Source organism: Nelumbo lutea, chromosome 2 (genome assembly GCF_056320005.1).
Source record: "Nelumbo lutea isolate HS-2025 chromosome 2, American lotus-T2T, whole genome shotgun sequence".
NCBI lineage: Eukaryota > Viridiplantae > Streptophyta > Magnoliopsida > Proteales > Nelumbonaceae > Nelumbo > Nelumbo lutea.
Window position 1 is genome coordinate 61,741,695 of NC_142685.1, and position 19,922 is coordinate 61,761,616.

Below are 19,922 nucleotides of genomic sequence, written 5' to 3' on the forward strand. Positions count from 1 at the left end.
TTTAATACTCCATTTACTATAATTGACTCCATAATTAAATTTATTTAGCACATCGCTTATAAAATTAATTAGTTAATTTAGGTGGCGTTTAATAACACTTTTCAAACTTCTGAAGTCTAAAATATTTTTTTTCAGATGCAATGCTTATTTGGTGTTACTTCTGAAATATGATTTGAAAAGATTTTTTTGGATCTAAAATTTTAAGACTCATGACTATCACTTAATGTGCTCAAACGCGTTTAAGATGTGGCCTAAAGTAAAAAAATACCCTTACCCAATTCAACATCTCTTTCTCTCATCTTCCCGCCACCACTGCTGCAACTCTCAGCAGCGGTGATTCTCTTTCTCTCTCTCTTCCCCTCCCTCCCCTGTCTTCTTGCCACTACTGTTGTAAACTTGTAGCGGCAACAATTCTCTCTCTCTTAAGAGGGTGAGTATTAATAATATAATAATATAATATAATAATTAATAATAATAATAATAATTATTGTTAATATAAATTATTTTTACTAATTATTAGTAATTTTAATAATTTTTAATAATTTTACTTGTTTTAGTTATTAATTATTAATTATTTTTATTAACTAGTAATTTTTAATTATTTCATTATTTTTTAAAAATGATTTAATTTTTTATTTGTGTAAATTATTAATTATTTTAATATTTTTATACTCATTATTATTTTTTAATTTAAATCATTTCATTTATTAATTAGTAATTTTTAAATTTAAAATTTTTATTTTTTATTTGTATTGTTTCAATATTATTTTGAAGTTGAAAATTATTTTTTATGAGATAATGCGAATTGAATTCAACATTTTCAAATAGTATGTTCTTAGGGTAAAATAGTAAAATCAGTAAATTTTAGATGGTAAAAGGTTGATCCAACACAAACAAACTTATGAATTTAGAGCCTCTAAAATGTAGAAAAGCACTTATGCTTCTTTTCAGATTTTAGACAAATAATATCTTTTTAACTTTCAGATTTCAGATTTATTAAACACCACCTTAATTCCTTTAATTTTCTCTATCATATAATTAATTCAATTAACTATTTTAAATCCAATATAGAACTAATATATTTTTCAGAAAGATTTGAAACCCAAATTGCTTACAATGTTTTAAAGCTTTGAACCCAAATTGCTTACGGTGTTTTAAAGCTCGGACTAGACAAAAAATCAGAAGGCTTATTGGGTCACGGGTTAAATGGTTTGACTACAAATCACATAAGAACATATATAATATATTTTGTAAATTAAAATGAACTTATAAGTGGTGGTTAGATAGTTAAAATGTTGTTTTATATAAATGACCAGGGTTCAAATCTTTCAACTTGCAATTGTTTTTTTTTTTTTTTTTTTTGAATATACACATATTTAGTTAGCATATGTGTTAAAAGTAGGCAAAAGTAGTAAGAGATATTTTTCCGATGACTAATTTCATAAGAGAATGTAATTTTTGTGCTATGACATATCACAGTTATTTATTAAATTTACTAGTCGGGATTTGTGCAATGGGCTTTGTTCTGCAAAATTAAAGTAGAAAAAGCCTTATGACATTTCTAATTGAGCCGTGTCAATCCATGCCAAATCAAATATTATTCTTTTGAATTGTGTTCAATTAATTGTTTTGACCGCAATCCAAATTGACACCCTAGTGAGAGTGGCTAATCTCATATGGGGATGTAAATTAGTCAAGTTAAATGGTAAATTTTACTTGGCTCACCCATATATGAACATGCTATGGTCAGTCTTATTAGGGAGTAGGGTTTGGTACTTAGGTTAAAGTTTTGATTATTTAACCCAAATCGATTATAGGTTTGGATGACTTGGCCCATTGGGTCATAATACCCCATAAAAGGTATTCTTATAATTTGGTTCGACTTTTAAATTCTAACCCTTAATCTTAAAGTTTATGATTTGGTTCAATGTTTGTTTTAACCCAAATTGAGTGTAGGGTTAGGTTATTGTTTTGCAAATACCTAGGTCTCGAGCCATGGATGCTTTTTGCCTCTATAATTTCAATTATTTAAGGGATATTTCTTGGATGACTAATTTCATAAGAGAATGTGATTTTTTTTCTATGACATTTCACCATTATTTATAAAATTTATTTTAAGTATTGTAACCTTTTACTTCATCATTAAGGATATTTACAATATGCCAATGCTTCCCTGGGATATTCCAATGCTTTACATTTTTCAATTTTATGATGAAATTATACTTCACATAAAGTCATAAACTATTAAAATACATGTTTCTTATGTATGGAGTTATTAAACCTATAGATTAAATATAATTCATATATCTTTAATGTATATTTGAATTTCCATGGTGCATCCATGTGTAGGGGTGTCAATTGGACCAGATTTGGTCCAATCCAATCCGGTCCAATATGAGTCCATTACAAAAGGATCAGATCCAATCCAATCCATGAATACTTTTTTTGGACTGGTCCAATTCAAATTTCTAGACCATCCAATCTACTCAAATTGGTTTTAGTTTAGATTTGTTTCAATTCAGACATGGTCTATCGACACTAGTATTCTTATCTTATGTCAATGAACCAGATATCGGCTCAATCTGATCCAATCCAATAAAAATCCATTATCAGGTCCAATCCATCCAATAAATACTTTGGATCATTAAGTTTGGACAGGTCCAATTGAATATGTCTTATTGGTCCGTCCAAATTGATTTTGATTTAGATGGGGCCAATCCAAAATTGGTCCATTGACACCCCTATCCATATGTATCTTAATTTTCCCACCATACCTATGTATATCCAAAGTGTATCTAAAATCTAGTTGCATTACTTTAAATTGTCTCTTCAATATTCTTTACATTTTCTAATACTTTGACTTTGAATCTGATTTTACATCACAAAAGGAAAATGTGATGACCCTCTTTAGTAAAAACAAAATGGTGTGAGAGGCCAATGTTAAAGATGGCTATAATGGGAAACAAGGCAAATATAATTGGGTTTGATAAGCAGGATTCTAAGGTCAAAACTCAAACTCATCCCAAACCCTATAAGAATTTGATAAACAGATTCTATTAGGGTCAAAACGGATCGAATGCCCTAAAATTCCCATAAAATTGCCATCCTACAAAATGCCCAATGTAAAAAATGAATGGCAAGGGATGGATCCTCATCTACCTTGTTGAATGCATCAGTGTACCTCCATGCTTGGTCACCTACCTGTCTCCATCTAATTTAGCACAGAGTCACAAACAGAGCCTGTCTGATGGTTTTCTCACCTACCTTGTTTAATGCATTAGTGTTACCTCCTTACTTGGTCACCTACCTGTCTCCATCTAATTTAGCACAAAGTCACAAACAGAGAGCCTTCCAAAGCATAAAGCATTTCATGGACCAAGATCCTGATATTAATCCATTCCAACCCATTTTAAACATTGCAGTTCATTCATGGAAGAGCCCAATACCTGCACAATGGTTATTAACTATCAAAATTTATAAAATAAGGTACAAGTATCCCATAGACTAGACTGGGCCAAGCCAAAAAGGGGTGTACCCTCATATGGAGGATAAAGTAGTAGATAATCAATACCGAATAGACTGGGCCCAACCAAATAGGGAACTTCCTGTTTGAACTATGGACTGGGCCCATTTGTAAAGTTCATTTAGCTTGAGAGGCCTAATGGACCATGGTATAAGCTTGATATATTCTGTTTCTAGTGTTCATACTTCAATTTTTCTAGTATATAATATGCTGCTCTTTATATTTTTGAATGTTCATTATAAAAATATATTTAGTATCAAATAAAAATGCATGGCTCACTTTTATTGAGTCCACCCAATTGAGAAATCACAACCCCGACCCACCCGATCTATTAAATGAGTGAGTGTATCCATGCCCACAAAACCCATGGTGGGAAAATCCAAACTCAACCCGTAGTAAATGGATGGGTTGGGTTGGGTTGGGTCAGTAATTGCCACCCCTACAAACCTACACCCTTACCCCAACTACATCATAAAGCTGTGAAAAATCGTCTGAATATGTGGGTTTAACTCAATCGACCATGAAATCTCTGTATACTAAGAAAACATTGCCCGAAAATCCCAAACTAATATCAATACAAAAATTGAACAATATGATATCTCTGTATAATGCAATCTGCAATGCTCTCAAAACCTTCAATGGAACCCGAATACAACTTTATAGTTTGTACATATTACCAATTTCTCTGTCCATTGTTTCACTCCTTAGGAGGGCGGAAATAAGGGTAAACGGTGTAGAAGGTCTGTGCCGTGGTTAGGAGGAGCAGCACAACCGCAGCCACCGCCGAGATGAAAGACCATGGAGTGTCAAAATAGGTGTACTTGAAGCTTGCCCACTGCACATGCCAATTGTTGTAGTAGTAGTTGTTCACATCGTCGAACAGTTGGGTGAGATAGCAATTTTGAATGTCGAACGACACATCTTTCCCTAAATCATTGAAGAAACAGGCAAGCTCTGCATCTGTTCCGAAGTAATTCTCGATGACATTATAATCACAGAGATACCCAACGTCCTTGGTGGTGTTGATCAGGCAGTCCATCAGAGTAGCGTAGGTGGTGATGTGTTTGCTACAGTGCTTGCAGCACTGCTCATAAGCGATGCAGTTGACGATGAACGAGCTCATGAAATCATCGACGGTTATCTTCGGCAACGTCAGCACCCCGTTCGTGAATTTTACATCCAGGAAGCTGTCGGCCTCCGACGACTTGAACCGGATTCCTGCCTGGCGGAGCCTTGTTACGCACTGAATCACTTGGATTTTTGAGGGGCCCCTTCTGGGTTTTTCCTGAGTGGTTGCTGGGATGAAGCTCGAACGGAACAAATCAAGTAGATGTTTTCCCTGGATCTGATTGAACTTCTTGATGACTTCATCACGTCCTGGCCCTGCAGAGTCAAGGAATTCGAAGGCGTTGTCGAAGAACAACAAGGCAAGTGTGACAAGGGAAGAACCTGCTGTTTCTTCTGGTTCTGGCATTTTTGATAGATCAAATAGGGTTTGCAGAACAAAGAGGGGCAGCTGGTTCTCAAGCCTGAGTAGGTCTCTGAGGAGGAAGGGAAACACCCATGACATGGCGAAGAGAGGGTCATTGGGGGAGTGTTGCACCGACTTCCCAACCATTCGAAAGAGCTCGATGATGAAGCATCCATCCAACACCATCATCTCAACAAACTCATCTCTGTCAAGGCTGACAGTCTCTGAATAACACTCCCTCGCCCTCTTCTCTAATGGCTTCACTGCCCTCAGATAGTCTTCCAGGCCTAAGCCCTTACTATTTGTTCGAGAAACCAGCGAGCCCAGATAACGCCATTTGTGCTCTTCGATCATCCTGAGATGGCTTTCGCCGTGGTGGTAAGGGCCGATTGAGACGATAAGAGGTTGGTAGGCCTTGCCATTGATGTCGATGAGACTCTGCGGGACTCTAAAGATGCAACAGGACCTGCTGCCGGCTGAACTTTTCAGAAGCCGAGGTGGTTGTGAGAGCTTTTGTTGCATGGAAGTTAATACCTCCTTATCCTTGTTCACCTCACAAATCTGAATGGCATGATGATGATCTATTATTCCTTCATTTCCTGGTATTTCATGCTCTGCTGAATTGCTTCTCATCTCAAGTAAGTTTCTTCTCTTTGTCTCTCACTCTCCCTCTACTGTTTGTACTTCCGTGCAGGGTAGTCTCTCACATGGAAACCAACCATCAGAAACTCTCTTGGCTGTTTGGTTATTATATTTGGAATGGTAGATGCAGGATCCAATTAATAGTGAAGAAACTATTGTGTTTCTTCTATGACCATAGATTAGTTTAGTGGTCGAGTGGATGAAATTTTTGGGTTAAAATATCAAAAAAAAGCCAGTCCCATTATCATTGACTGTTAGAAATATCTCGATGCATGGGAAAAAAAATCTTTTCACAAAGATTGGTGCAAATGAAAAGGATATGTTGGTCCCCCCAGCCCCCCTAAACCAGTAGAAAGGGATTGCAAATGTTAGATGTAATTAGGGAAAGGGGTGTCGTCCGGTGTGGTTTGGTTTGAAGAAAGAGGTTTATTTATTATTTTTGAGAATACCATTGGCAACATGTGTGGACAGTGAAAATAGATATCCATTGAACTGAGCAGTGAGGGAAATTGATGGATGATAAATCAAAGTTACTGAGTTGCCAAGAAGGGTCTATAGTGTTCTCCAACAGACAATTAATTGATGACAGTTTGGTGAGTCTCCCTCAAGGATTATAGAAGTTGCACCGACAGCCCTCGCTAATCGGAGATCTAGACCTTCAAATGCTGTTCTAGCCTCTATGAGCGCAGGACTACCAAACAGAAACATCCATTATATTGTGATCTCCAATTCCAATTATAATGCCTACACCTCCAGAGGACACAGATAGGGCTCCATCAAAATTGACTCACCAGTGGAGGTGGAGGTGGAGACTTAGACCATGATCCGATGTTGCTGACAGTATGCGCCTCAGTTGTAGTCATATATGGTGCTCAATTTCGTTCATTTGAGCTTGAGAGCAGAGACCACACAAAGGGGCTGAAAATGCTTCTTCTCAATAACAACCTTCCAAATATGCCATAAAATAATGGAGCAGAGAACAAAAACTGATAAGGACAAGGATCAAGAGCAGTATCTTGCTTGAACCAGCTTTCCAGCCAATTAGATAAAATCCGCTGTAAGTGACTGTCAACTCTGAGAGTTAAGGAATGAGTGATATATTATTAATAAATACTTATGTTATATATTATTAATAATTCAGTTTACATTCTGCTCTAGTTTTTGAAATTTAGAAAATCAGACCCAACATAAACTGAAATTTTAAAATTTCCTCAACTAGACTATACATACCTCTTTGAAGAGTAGACCGGATCAAACCACCAATTTCAGTTTGGTTCAATCTGGACCATACAATGAACACCCCCAGTAGCGTTCTGAACACTACTTTCATGATATATTATAAATGAGAGTAAACCACCACCACCACGACCACCATCATCTAAGCTTTATCCCAACTATGAGGGGTCGACTGCATGAATCTTGATCGCCTTTTCCTTCTATTTATGCCCTAGCATGAGCATGAAAAGACAATCAAGGATAAATGACCATATATAAGAATTTAACAAAAGTTTTAAATACCTGATACAACCCTAGCCTCTTTTATCTGGGCTTGGGATCAAGAATGTAGGGCAAACTTAGACTATCAGATTTAGAGAGAACCAATAAACTGGTAGTTGTATTTCATTTAATCTCTTTGTTTTGGGGTTTTATATTGGTTAATATTTGATATAATTAAACATCCTCAGGTGGATGCATGGGTGAAATAATAGAATAGATTGTGTTCTGCCAAACCCACTAATATTAAGCTAGGAGAAGGAGAATGATTGTTGTTGTTGTTGTTTAATTATAATGACTTTGATCTACTTCGTTCAATATATTATTAGGGCAACCTCTCTACTTGGTCACCTACCAGTCTTCATGTAAATAATTTAGCACAGAATCTAAGAAATGAAAGCACTTCATGAACTTTCAAGAATGATAAATTAAGTGGGTATTTGTTTGAGAAAACTTTGGCTGTTCACAGGTTTTCTCCACGCAATGAATTAGTTTAAACAGGATATGTGGAAGTAAACAGCTATTTTTTTATTTGTTTTATTTTTACTAAAATGGTAATCAATTTTTGTTTTTATAAGCAAAAGCCTTAAGAGCATTCCCACATGTAGAGAATAATGCAGTATATCGGCAATGTAGCATGAACTGAGCCAAGTGCACGAGGATCCCGCCAAAGTGGGGTATGGGAAGAAACAGATGTACGCAGTCTTACCCTTGTACATACAGAGAGGCTGTTATTAAGATTTGAGCCCTGATCACCCAGATCACAATGAAACAACCCAACCATTGCGCCAAGTCCCACCTTCAATATAGACCTGTTCTACCCAAAATGATGTACCTCCCAGACAAAGCCCTTTCCCTTGTCCGCATAGCCCCCTCCAAATTACAGCCCTATCCTGAAACTCTGAATCTAATTAGTTTAATATCTTTATCAGATATAAGACGTTCTCAGTGAATTACAGGAAGAAAATTATTCCCATCAAAGGCATTATGGCCTTTCACAGATCACACAATTCAATTAAGATCTAGTTGGAGCAATCAATTAGAGATGGATCAGGTCCAACCTTTTGACGGTTGAGATGGAAGGTGAAGGTCCAAATTTTAAACCCACCACCACAAATAGTTGAACAGGTGGATAATGTTTAGAGACCCTTTTTTTGTTGCTTACATTTTATCACGTCTGTGCAAAAGATTTCCTTGATGAATTTGTTGCGCAAGTTCACTGTCACACTAGAAGAGCCACACTCACACACATCAGCGGTTTTTTAATCGTTGATGAATTTGCTGTTTGGTTGGCCGATTTTTTTTTTTTGGATGGAATGGTATTTGAAGTGGTTAAGGGAGATAATTCCCATAAATTAAAAATCACTACTAATAATCACTGCCAAACAAACAAATTTTCTTATTTTCTAAAAATCAATGATTTATGAAAAGTCACAATCAACAATTGTATAAAACATCACGAATGTTGCTCATGGTCTTACTAAAATGGGTTGTAATTTTCCTACCCGAGAAGATAGTCTGTTTCTCCAGATTTTCTTATGTACGATTTGAAGAGTTATATGATGTAATGAATTTGAATATGGATATGGTTATGAGAATGGACTTGACATGTGTATACGTGAGGATAATTTAATACTACTTTTTAGTAGTTGCAGAGACTCTATGCTTTTAAATTCTAATATGTTCTTCAGGTTTTCTACCACGCAAGTAGAGACATTTTCTATTTTAGGCTTGAAAATGGGTTGGCTGGTCCAACAGGAAATTGAGAGTGACAATATTTGGACTAATCATTTCAGCCCAGCTAGGGTTGGGCCTCATTTTGAGCCTGAGGCCAGTTTATTCGAACTCAACTCACGTCCTCTTCAAGGCTTGTGAATTTCAAATCACTCCACTCAAAATGCTTCCTACCCAAGCTCTTATAGCATACCATCTGAGTATCTCATCATTCAGTGGGCTGTGGAACCCAAGATTTTTAAAACCGGACCGGATAGGGAATTGTTCTGGGTTCAGTCCGGTCCCTAGGTCGAATAATCTGACTGTCTGGCGTGAATGGATGGCCTCTTTTGGCAAGAAAAAAAAACATTTATTGGGATGAACGATTTGACCATTTGGGTCAGCGGTTCATTGACCAAATCAACGGTTTTTGGCCAAATAGCAGTTTTAGTGTAAATGGAACCAGTCAAGTGACCGGTTCCTGGTTTTTCCGGTCTGATCTAGTTTTGAAAGCATTGGTGGAACCTATGATAACGTCGCACACCAGTTTGAAAATACACAAGTCCCACAACCATTCAAACTCCTACTGTGAGATTTAAGTATTTTATGATTGGTGTGGGACATTATCATGGGTTTAACAGCCCACTACACAGCCATGGCGTTTAAAGGCTCTATCATTGGTTTCACGGTCCGCTAAACAGCCATTGCGTTTAATGGTACTATCTAGTTTCACAGCCTACTGTACAACCATTGCGTTTATCTAATCCAATTTACCAAACAGGACCCAAGATCCATTTAGCTATCCTAATTCGGTTGATACCTCTACTCCACCCCAGCCATGAGTCTGGCCAAGCTTTTTCAAGCTTCTTTGTTAGCCCCTTCTACCCGAATCGGGACTTGTTCCTGATGGAGTACACCTCACCCTGACCTCATAGCCTTATCCTACGTGTATTGGGAATAGCTCCTTATCAATAAGAATAACAACACAAAGTATGGAAAATGTTCTCAATGTGCGACTGAGAGACATTGTGAGGTTGGTGTGAGAAGCGCTTTGAGAGGAGCAGATTCAGACTCCTTCAACCTTCCATCATTGAACCATTTTGTTTTCTTGTGGCCTCGAATGATGCCACTTGGCTTCACCCAATGTTTGATAAACACAATGCACTCAGGCACAATGATACACGGATTTTCATTAATTAAGTATCCTGCATTTAATTGGAAGTAAATGGGCCTCCAAGCGACGCCCAAGGAATACAACAAACAAGCTGGTCTTGATTATAAGGAAACGTTCAGCTAGATTATTAAACCCACAGCCACAAGAGTGTTTCTCAGTGTTGTCATATCCAATAGATAATAGATAGACTCTGCAACAATTAGATGTTCAAAATGCATTTTTTTATAATATACTGCAAATATATGCATCAACTGTCGGGTTTTAAGGAATCCTTTTACCACCTAAAACACTTCTTGTATGTGCTTATTAAACACCCACGGGCATGGAGCATGGTTGGATTGTTCCATTGGAACTTCGGTGGGGGTCTAAATCTTGAAAATAACCTCTCTATTTATTTACAGAGATCACATCTGCACCACACAGAAGACGCCCCACATGCACATCTCAGTGTGTATAGGGAAAAATCTCCCCTAAAGTTATTAGTGGAAGATATTCTAAATACACAATTGGGATATGCTGTGAGGCGATTGTGGGACACCCTCTATAAGGCATAGATGTGAATTAGTATCTACAAGGGTAAGGTTGTGTACATCTCCCCCTCCATAAATCTCGCATTTGTGGGTGCCTTATATACTTGGTATCAATTTATGGTGGTCTAATAAGCTAACTTACGGTATGTACTGTATCAACTCTTATTGTGTAAACTACTACAAGACTCACCGGATTCATCTTCTCCTGTATCAACACCAATAACCGACTATTGTATCGTTTGATTTTTGAATACTTGAAATTGAACAAATGTCAACAGATAAAACCACATTCGGTGAAACAATACAAGTATTACAACTATATTGAATCGATGAACTCACCATTGCATATATTTTTCCATTCAAATTCAATGATGCCTGTGCAAGAAATTAGTTCTTAAAACCATGATTTTAAAAACTGGATTGGACGGTCAGACTGTTTTATCCGAGAATTGGTCAGACAACTGGTTCTGTTTTACTAAATAATGATTTTTAGCTATTTTTTATTTTAATTATTTGTAAATCAGAACAGGCCATCCATTCAAACTGGATGGTGAACAGTTTGACCTGGGAACCGGTCTCTAAAATGGTCTCATGTCTGATCCGGTTTTTAAAGCCTTACTTAAAACATAAACGTAGAAAATACATTCTTAGTTATATGTGTTTTTTTTTTAATTTTTTTTTTAAACTGAAACAAAAAATGTATTCTTGAATATTTGGTTTCAAGAACTTGTGTTCATTTTGATAATTTTTGATGCTTTTAAGTTTTGGTATCATGTTCCATAACTCATAATTCTGTACTAGAAAATTTGTAAAACAAAAACACGGTTCAAGAATGTATTTTCGCTCTTTTGCTAATGTGGCAACTTAAAAAGTAAAATAACAAAAACCTTTATTAAAACTTTTCTCATGAGGATAAAAAGAAGGGATATTTTACAACTGATTAATAAGTCTTGATTTGAACGAGCTAATTCACCGTTGTCCTGGTTGGTTGAATCGTTAAAACCATCACCCGGCCAGGATTTTGGGTCTGGTTCAGTTAAGACCAGTCAGAAAAGTTTCAACTTGGTGACTAAGTCGCGAGTTGCACACTCAATGCATGCAAACTTTTAGAGGTTATAACTTTGCACTCCGATGTATGGTTGTGGTGATTTTTTTTTTTGAATAACTTTTTGAGATCCATGCGTTGCAAGTCACTGTAGCCCTGTTATTTTTTTGAAAAAGCCCCTTTTTTTGCCTCAAATTGTAAATTTTAATATTTTATTATAAATAAAAAATTAAGAACTGAATTAAAATATATAATTAAATATAAAATAATACATATAACATATCTGAAACATATTTATACATTATATATATATATATATAGTTGAGGCGGGGTGGACAAATACTATCTCCACCCCATCCCCGATGCCTAGAGTTATGGGTTTCCCCAAAACCCACCTCAAACCCTAATTAGTGGTAAAAAAACTAGGGTACAAATGGATTGGATCATGATCCGATTGGATATGAGATTTGATCCTATTTGGCCGAATTCGGATCACCCCTATTCGGATCTTTGGATCGGATAATATGATCCAAACCAATCCGATTGAATTTGGATCAACCCTTATCTGATTTGAGAAGATCTAATCTGATATATATATTATATTTATAAATATAAATATATAATATATATGCCATTTATTTATTTATAAATACATTTTTTATATTATACTTTTATAAATTTGCTATATTCTTTAATTTTTATAAAACATGTATATATATGATGAAAATAATTAAAAAATACTTATATTTTTTGTTTTTTACTTTATTTAAATTAGTATATTTTAATTTTCTTTTAATAATTTATTATTTTTTAAAGAAAACAAGTCAAATCGGTTTAGATTTGAATATCTAACTTACTGATAGGATTCAAATTCAAATCGAGTCCTATCAGATCCGATCGGATCCAACATGAATAGTATCAGATCGGATTCGAATATACCTTGATTCAAATATGATCCGATCTATTTGCATCCCTAAAAAAAAACCCACCCCAATTGGGGGTGGGGCGGGGCGAGGCAGAATCCCAAAGGGATAAGTGAAATTGCCATCTCTAAAGATAATGATGAATGTCTATGGTGGGATTTGTCTATAAAGGGGGCGCTTTGTAAATTTTGGTTTTGAATTTAATAATTCTAGATAAAATACTAACATTTTTTAATCCAAATTTGGCATCTACAGTATTTCCACACAAAAATGAACTTAGGTGAATAAATATTTAATAAATGTTAATTCTTTTGTTAAACTTTATAGCAAGTTTGTTATTTACTTTTTTTTAACTCTATTAAAATATTTTTAATTTAATCAATTGAATTTAGATCAGTTGATTAATTTATATTTGTTAATCTTCATTTAAATATTACTAATAACCTAATTCCTATATTTTTCATTATTTTCTATAATTTTAATATTATACTAGCAATCTTCCTTACAATAATTTTTTATTTCATAAAATTGTGTGTGGGTGTGATACGGGTTCAGGTCGGTCTAGGCTTGACAGGAATATGGGTGTCTAGGCCCGAAAATTTGTGGACGAAGCAAGGCAGGCCAGACCAGATCATAAATGATCATCCTTAAATGAGAGGAATGGAGAGTGAAAAAAGGGGTTATGTGGAACTCAATGTCATGAGTGAGAGAGAGAGAGGAGGGAGAGATGGGTGTGTGGGATCCAGCATCATAATTGGAAGGAGAGGAGAAGAAGAGTTCACATCTGCCCCCTATAGAATGTGCCCCAAAAGCGTCCCACAATACATCCCAACTGTGTATTGGGAACATCTCCCGTACTTATCATCCGGTACAATGTATTTTTCTTTTATTTAAAAAGATAAATAAAAACTAGGAAAGGAACCCTATGAATATATAATTCTGCCACACTGTTCTCTAAAATCACAACCCAATTACAATAGTAATTTCGTATTTTCGATTGTTTGCCTTTAGAAAATTGGGGTTCCATATAGCTAATAGAGGAATACAACACATGAATAGTCTGCTCTTTCATTTGATCTAAAATGTGGCATATAAACATAGGAAATCCCAGTTAGATACGCTGACCTGGGATTCCTGCTGTCATCCCCAACATAGAGATCAGTCCGGATCAGCTACCAATAACACCATCCCAACAAGCCACTACTGCTGTACATCAGGAATATCATGCCATAAGGACAAGGTAGATGTTCCTGATATACGGCTGTAATGGTACGTTGTTGGGGCCATGTGTTGGTAGCTGATCCGAACTTCAACATACACACCTCGCAATACAAAATACATATCAATGGGTCGGGTCGGTAAATCAGCAATGACCAGATAATTTCAAGTTAGGGTCGGGTCAACCATAAGGTACGGGCTAAGGTGAGTCCATGTTAAACCCGACCAATTAATATTGTAGCATTTAAGTATTTATATAGGATTGGTTGAGTGCAAGTGTTCTGTATATGGGATGGGGCCCTTCTTTATCTTTTCAGGTCGGGTCAGGATTGGCTAGAAATTGTTTCGGATCAGGTTTAATACCCCTTCTAATATATCTATTCAGGTTGGGGCTATTCAGGTAATCAGGTGCAAGTTGAATCGTGTCGGGTTTGGATTGAGGCAGCGCCCGTACTGGACCTGACCCGTTGAGATTCCTACCCTCGCCACTGTCTCATGTCTAAGTTTTCTAAAGGAGTTATTTGTGAAATTCCTGCAGAACTTTCTCTCAACCTTTTTCTTAGTTTCTATTAAAAATATCAACTGAATCAATTCATTGCCATTATTTATTCTTTGTCATTAAATTATGGGTGTAAATTGAGTTACGAAGAATTTCAGTTACTGTGGTCTTGGGTTCGGGTTGTGGGTTGTGGCACATTCAAAATTTAACAAATTATTTACATAGCCCGACCCAAGTTGCTTCTCTACCTTTCATGTTACAGCCCCTATCATTTAGATACGTGGTTTTTTCAAATTTAGACACATGGCATTTTCTGAAAAATTGTTGTTAAAATTCATAGCCCATTACTACCATTTAGACAAGTGGTTTTCTCATTTTTCTGGAAAGCTAGAGATGTAACATTTTATGAGAAGTTTATGCTAAATCCCACAATCCACTACTACCATTTTCAATTCATTCATAAAAAAATGTAAAAAATGCAAAAGTGGTTATTCACGACCGCTTCTGCCTACATTCCGTCAATCTCATTAATCATTAACCCTCTACGTATCATAACAAAAGAAAATTTTCCATATTCTAATAATTATTGAAAAACTATTTTTTGAAATTCTAATAATTATTTAAAATATTAATAAATATAAATTTAATAGTATTGATGGGATTCCATATTGTAAATTTAACATTACTGATTCCCTGTGCTTAGTACGGGGTCATTCACTAATTGGTAAATATGATAGGACTATACATTGGACTTTTATCCATTATAACAAGGCCAAGTTTTGGACTTGCTTTTAAGCCCAATATTGGCATAACTTACCAACTTGTTGAAACTCATAGAGCTAATGAGTTTTATATAGAGCCTCACCCTAAACAACGTAAATCTAGGGCATGGTTGGTATCATTGTCTTGTGTATTGTTTTTTTTTTGCCACATCAGCACCATGCAAATTATTAGATCCAAACCCTATCAAATCAGATTTGGATGGTCCATTATAATTATTGGATTGGGCCAATCTAAAATAAATTGGTCCATATTCTTATCGGTCTGAATTGGACCTAAACCAATTTTCTAATAATCTAATCATAAAGTCAAACCCTTTTTCAAATTGAAACCGATCAAAACTGAAGTCGACATAAAATCACTTTTACGAAAGTAATTTTACAAAAGCACTTTTACTAAAACACTTTTACAAAAACACTTTTATAAAAATAATGTTATGAAAATCACTTTTACAAAAATTCTTTTATGAAAGCACTTTATAAAAGTCTTTTATGAAAGCACTTTTAAAAAAATTTTATAAAACCACTTTATAAAAGTACTTTTATGAAAGCACTTTTATTGAGGTACTTTTATAAAAGCACTTTTACGAAAGAACTTTTTTATAAAAGCACTTTTATGAAAGCACTTTTATAAAAGCACTTTTTAACGTTTCTTATTCAGCACATGTTATGTGGGTGTTTATAAACAAATGTTACATTGCACTTTGCCTTAATTCATTTTCTTCATCAAGTAATGCAATGCCATTGTACTTCCAAGATACCAAGCATACACCTAATGGTTGGTGTCAATGTTTTAAAAATTGACCCAGAGGCTGAACTATTTTTTCCTCGGAATCATGGGTCACCACTTTGACCAAACTAATCGAATGGTTTAGACCATGCCACGTCAGCACACACACACAGACACACACACACACACACACACACACAGATATATATATATATATATGATGGGGATGGGGTTAGTATTTCTAGCCCCGATTGGGTTTAAAGTAGGGTATTTAAGTTTAGAATTGGGGGCATGGAAATGAAAACCCGACCCTGTCCCTCCCTATTACCATTCCTAATTATCTTTGCTTTTAAATTTTATTTAAAAATAAAATCAAAATCAATAGGAGTATAAAAATAATAAGATACTATTTCCAAATTTTTATTTATTTTTCTAAATAAAATAAAAGGAAAAAGGAACATTAAAACTCATAATAATAAATAAATGCAATGGTAAAAAAATAAAATCAAAATGAAATAGAGAATAGAAATAATAAGATGTCATTTCCAAATTTTTATTTGTTTTTTTTTCTAAAATAAAAGCACAAAAGGAATATTAAAACTCACAATAGTAAATAAAAATATTAGAAAATTAAAAAGGAAAAAACATTACTTAAAGAAAAAATATTAAAAACTAAAGTAAAAAAATTCAACACTAAAAAGTAAAATGAAAACATAAAAAACTAAATGTTTCTAAATAAAATAAAAAATTAAAACAAATAAGCAAATGGAATATTGAAAATTTCAAAATAATCTTATATATTTCGAAGAGAGATAGAAGGGGGTTTTGGGGTAGTGAATATTGGGCAAAGTATATAGTCATGGTATAAAGTAAAAGACATTAATATCTGTCCATTGGATATTAAATTATGGGTAAAGAGACATGGGTATCGGATGTTTGATATAAAACAGAAAAATACTTGATATCCATTGGGCATTAAATGTTGGGTGAAGAGAGATGGAGATAAGATGTTAGATAAAACAAATAAACACTGGATAAAACAGAAAAAGGCATTGTATAATGGTAAATAACAAAGGCTCTTGTGGTAAAGATCTAGAAAACAAATGTTGGATGAAGAGATATGGATATTAGATATTGTATAAAGCAAATAAGCATTGGATAAAGGCTTTGTATGATTCCATTTCGTGAATGGAATATTCCATTTTGCAAAAGAATGTGAGTCATTCGTACACCCTTTTGCTTTTAGATAGACTAGGGGAGGGCCCTGCCTTGTGGGGCTCGTTCATAAACTATTGTGCTCGACCTTGATTCAAATTAGAATTTGAGCTTGAGTTCGATCACGATTTGAGTAAAAAACTTGAAAGTTTGAGTTTGGCTATCTTTGATTGCATGTCTCTCAAATAGTTGAGGTTTTGGGTCGAGGTCTCCCTTAATTACTGAGGTATCAAATCGAGGTATCCCTCAACTACTTAAGTGTCAAGCTGAGGTTTCCCTAGCATGTGAGGTGTCGAGTTGAGGTCTCCCTCAGTTATTGAGGTGCTGAGCTGAAATCTCCCTTAGTGACTAGGGGAGGGCCCTTAGTGACTAAGGTGCCGAGCATAGGTCTCCCTCAGTGGTCGAGGTGTTGTCTACTCATTAGCTCGAGCTCGATTCGAATTAGAGACTTGATTTGGAGCACAAAAGTTCGAGCTCAGCTAGGTTCGAACTCAACTACCTTTGATTGTAGGTTCCCTAGCAGCCGAGATGTTGAGTTGAGATCTCCCTCAGTTGGAGAGAGAGTGGCATTCTTGTAATTTATAAGGAGAGAGAGATATGGTAGGAGAGAGAGAGAGACAGAGAGAGATGGTGATGTTGTAATTTGTAAGAAAAAGAGAAAGAGAGAGTTGGTAGGAGAGAGAGTGGCATTCTTGTAATTTGAAAGAAAAAAAAATAAGAGATAGAGAGAGTTGGTAGGAGAGTGACATTCTTGTAATTTGAAAGAAAAAAAGGCAAGAGAGAGAGTGGCATTCTTGTAATTTCTATGAAAAAAAGGCAAAAAATACTAGTAGATTCTATTTCCCTCATCCTTAGGCCTTCTTACGTACACATTTTAGCTTAATATATTTACTAGTGGAGGGGGCCCTATGTTATAGGGGCTCGCTCATAATCTATCAGGTTCGAGCTCGAGCTCGACTGGAGTTAAAAGCTCGAAAGTTCAAGTTCAACTAGAGTTAAAAGCTCGAAAGTTCAAGCTCGGCTACCTTTGATTGCAAGTCTCTCAAGTAACCAAAGTGCTAAACTGAGGTCTCCCTCAACTGCTGAAGTGTCGAGTTGAGGTTTCCCTAGCAGGTGAGGTGTCGAGCTAAGGTCTCCCTTAGTTGATAAGGTGCCGAGCTGATGTCTCCCTCAGTTGTCGAGGTGCTAAGCGAAGATCTCCCTCAGTGACTGAGGTGTCTAGCCGAGGTCTCCCTCAGTGACCGAGGTGTCTAGCCAAGGTCTCCCTCAGTGGTTGAGGTGTCGTCTAGCTCAAGCTCGATTCGAATTAGAGACTTGAGCTTGATGTCAGAAGTTCGACCTCGGCTAGGCTTGAACTCAACTACCTTTGGTTGCAGGTCCCTAAGCAGCCGAGATGCCGAGCTGAGGTCTCCCTTAGTTGGAGAGAGAGTAGCATTCTTGTAATTTATAAGGAGAGAGAGATGTTAGGAGAGGGAGAGAGAGAGGGATGACATTCTTGTAATTTGAAAGAAAAAAAGCAAAAGAGAGTTGGTAGAGAGTGACATTTTTGTAATTTCTGTGAAAAAAGGTAAAAAAGTACTGTTAGATTCCATTTCCCTCATTCTCAAGCCCTCTTACGCACACATTTCAGCTTAATATATTTACTAGTGGAGGGGGCCCTACGTTGCAAGGGCTTGGTTATAAACTATTAGGTTCAAGCTCGATTCAAATTAGAGACTTAAGTTCGGCTCGAGTCAAAAGCTTGGAAGTTTGAGCTCGGCTACCTTTGATTGTAGGTCTCTCAAGCAGTTAAGTCGAGCCATGGTTTCGAGCCAAGGTCTCCCTCAATTGCCGAGGTGTCAAACCGAGGCCTCCCTCAACTGTTGAAGTGTCGACAAGGTGCTGAGCTGAGGTCTCCCTTAGTTGTCGAGGTACTAAAACCGAGATCTTCCTCAGTAACCGAGGTGCTGAGCTGAGGTCTCTGTTAGTTGATGAGGTACTAAAACCGAGATCTTCCTTAGTAACCGAGGTGCTGAGCTGAGGTCTCCTTTAGTTGTCGAGGTACTAAAACCAAGATCTTCCTCAGTAACCGAGGTGTTGAGCTGAGGTCTCCCTCAATGGTCGAGGTGTCGTTTAGCTCGAGCTCAATTCGAATTATAGACTTCAGCTTGAGCTCAGAAGTTCAAGATCGGCTCGGCTCGAACTCGACTACCTTTGATTGCAAGTCCCTTAGCAGCCGAGATGTTGAGCTGAGGTCTCCCTCACTTGGAGAGAGAGTGGTATTCTTGTAATTTATAAGGAGAGAGAGAGATAGAGGTGTAAAGCAGGCCGTTTTGGGCCGACACGGCACGGCTTGCGGGTCGTTACATGTTGTGACACCCTCCTTGGTGAAAAATTTGGGGGTCGGCTTGGCACGGCCCACGCCCAGGCTCGTGCCGTGTTGTAGGTCTATGGGCCGAGCCTTGGGCTAGGTTGGGCTGTGCATCGGGCCAAAGCTATTTATATAGAAAAATTGACAAAAATTTAAAATTTTAATTTTATATGAATTTTGTGTATACAATTGCTTATATATACAATACTTAAATAAATTAGTATACTAAAATTAAAAAAAATATTTTATTAATATATTATATACTATATATTATTATATAATATTACATAAATATAATATATATAATATAATATATATATTTTATATTTATATAATATAATATATATAAAATATATATAAATAATATATATTGGTCGTGCTGGGTTGGGCCATGGACCTAAAACCCTAGGCCCAGCATGACCCGCATGATCATGTTGGGCCTAGCATGGCCCACAGATCGTATATAAATAATATATATGGGTAGTGCTGGGCTGGGCTACAGGCTGGGCCATACCGACCCGTAGACCTAAAACCCTAGGCCCAGCATGACCCACATGATCATTTCGGGCCTAACATGGCCCACAAATCGTCATGTCGGGCTATGTCGGGCCGGTCG

The 19,922-nt window shown here is 36.2% G+C and overlaps 1 protein-coding gene across 1 annotated transcript; it reads right to left on the reverse strand.

The window, feature by feature from the left end:
* Window positions 1–4,106: 4,106 nt before the first annotated feature.
* LOC148871104 (UPF0481 protein At3g47200-like) lies at window positions 4,107–7,050 on the reverse strand. Its single transcript, XM_088967639.1, has 2 exons — window positions 6,867–7,050; window positions 4,107–6,710 (listed from the first exon to the last, which is right to left on the reverse strand). Exon 2 carries the CDS (start codon window positions 5,625–5,627, stop codon window positions 4,221–4,223), a length of 1,407 nt encoding a protein of 468 aa, XP_088823765.1. The 5' UTR covers window positions 5,628–6,710; window positions 6,867–7,050; the 3' UTR covers window positions 4,107–4,220.
* Window positions 7,051–19,922: the final 12,872 nt, after the last annotated feature.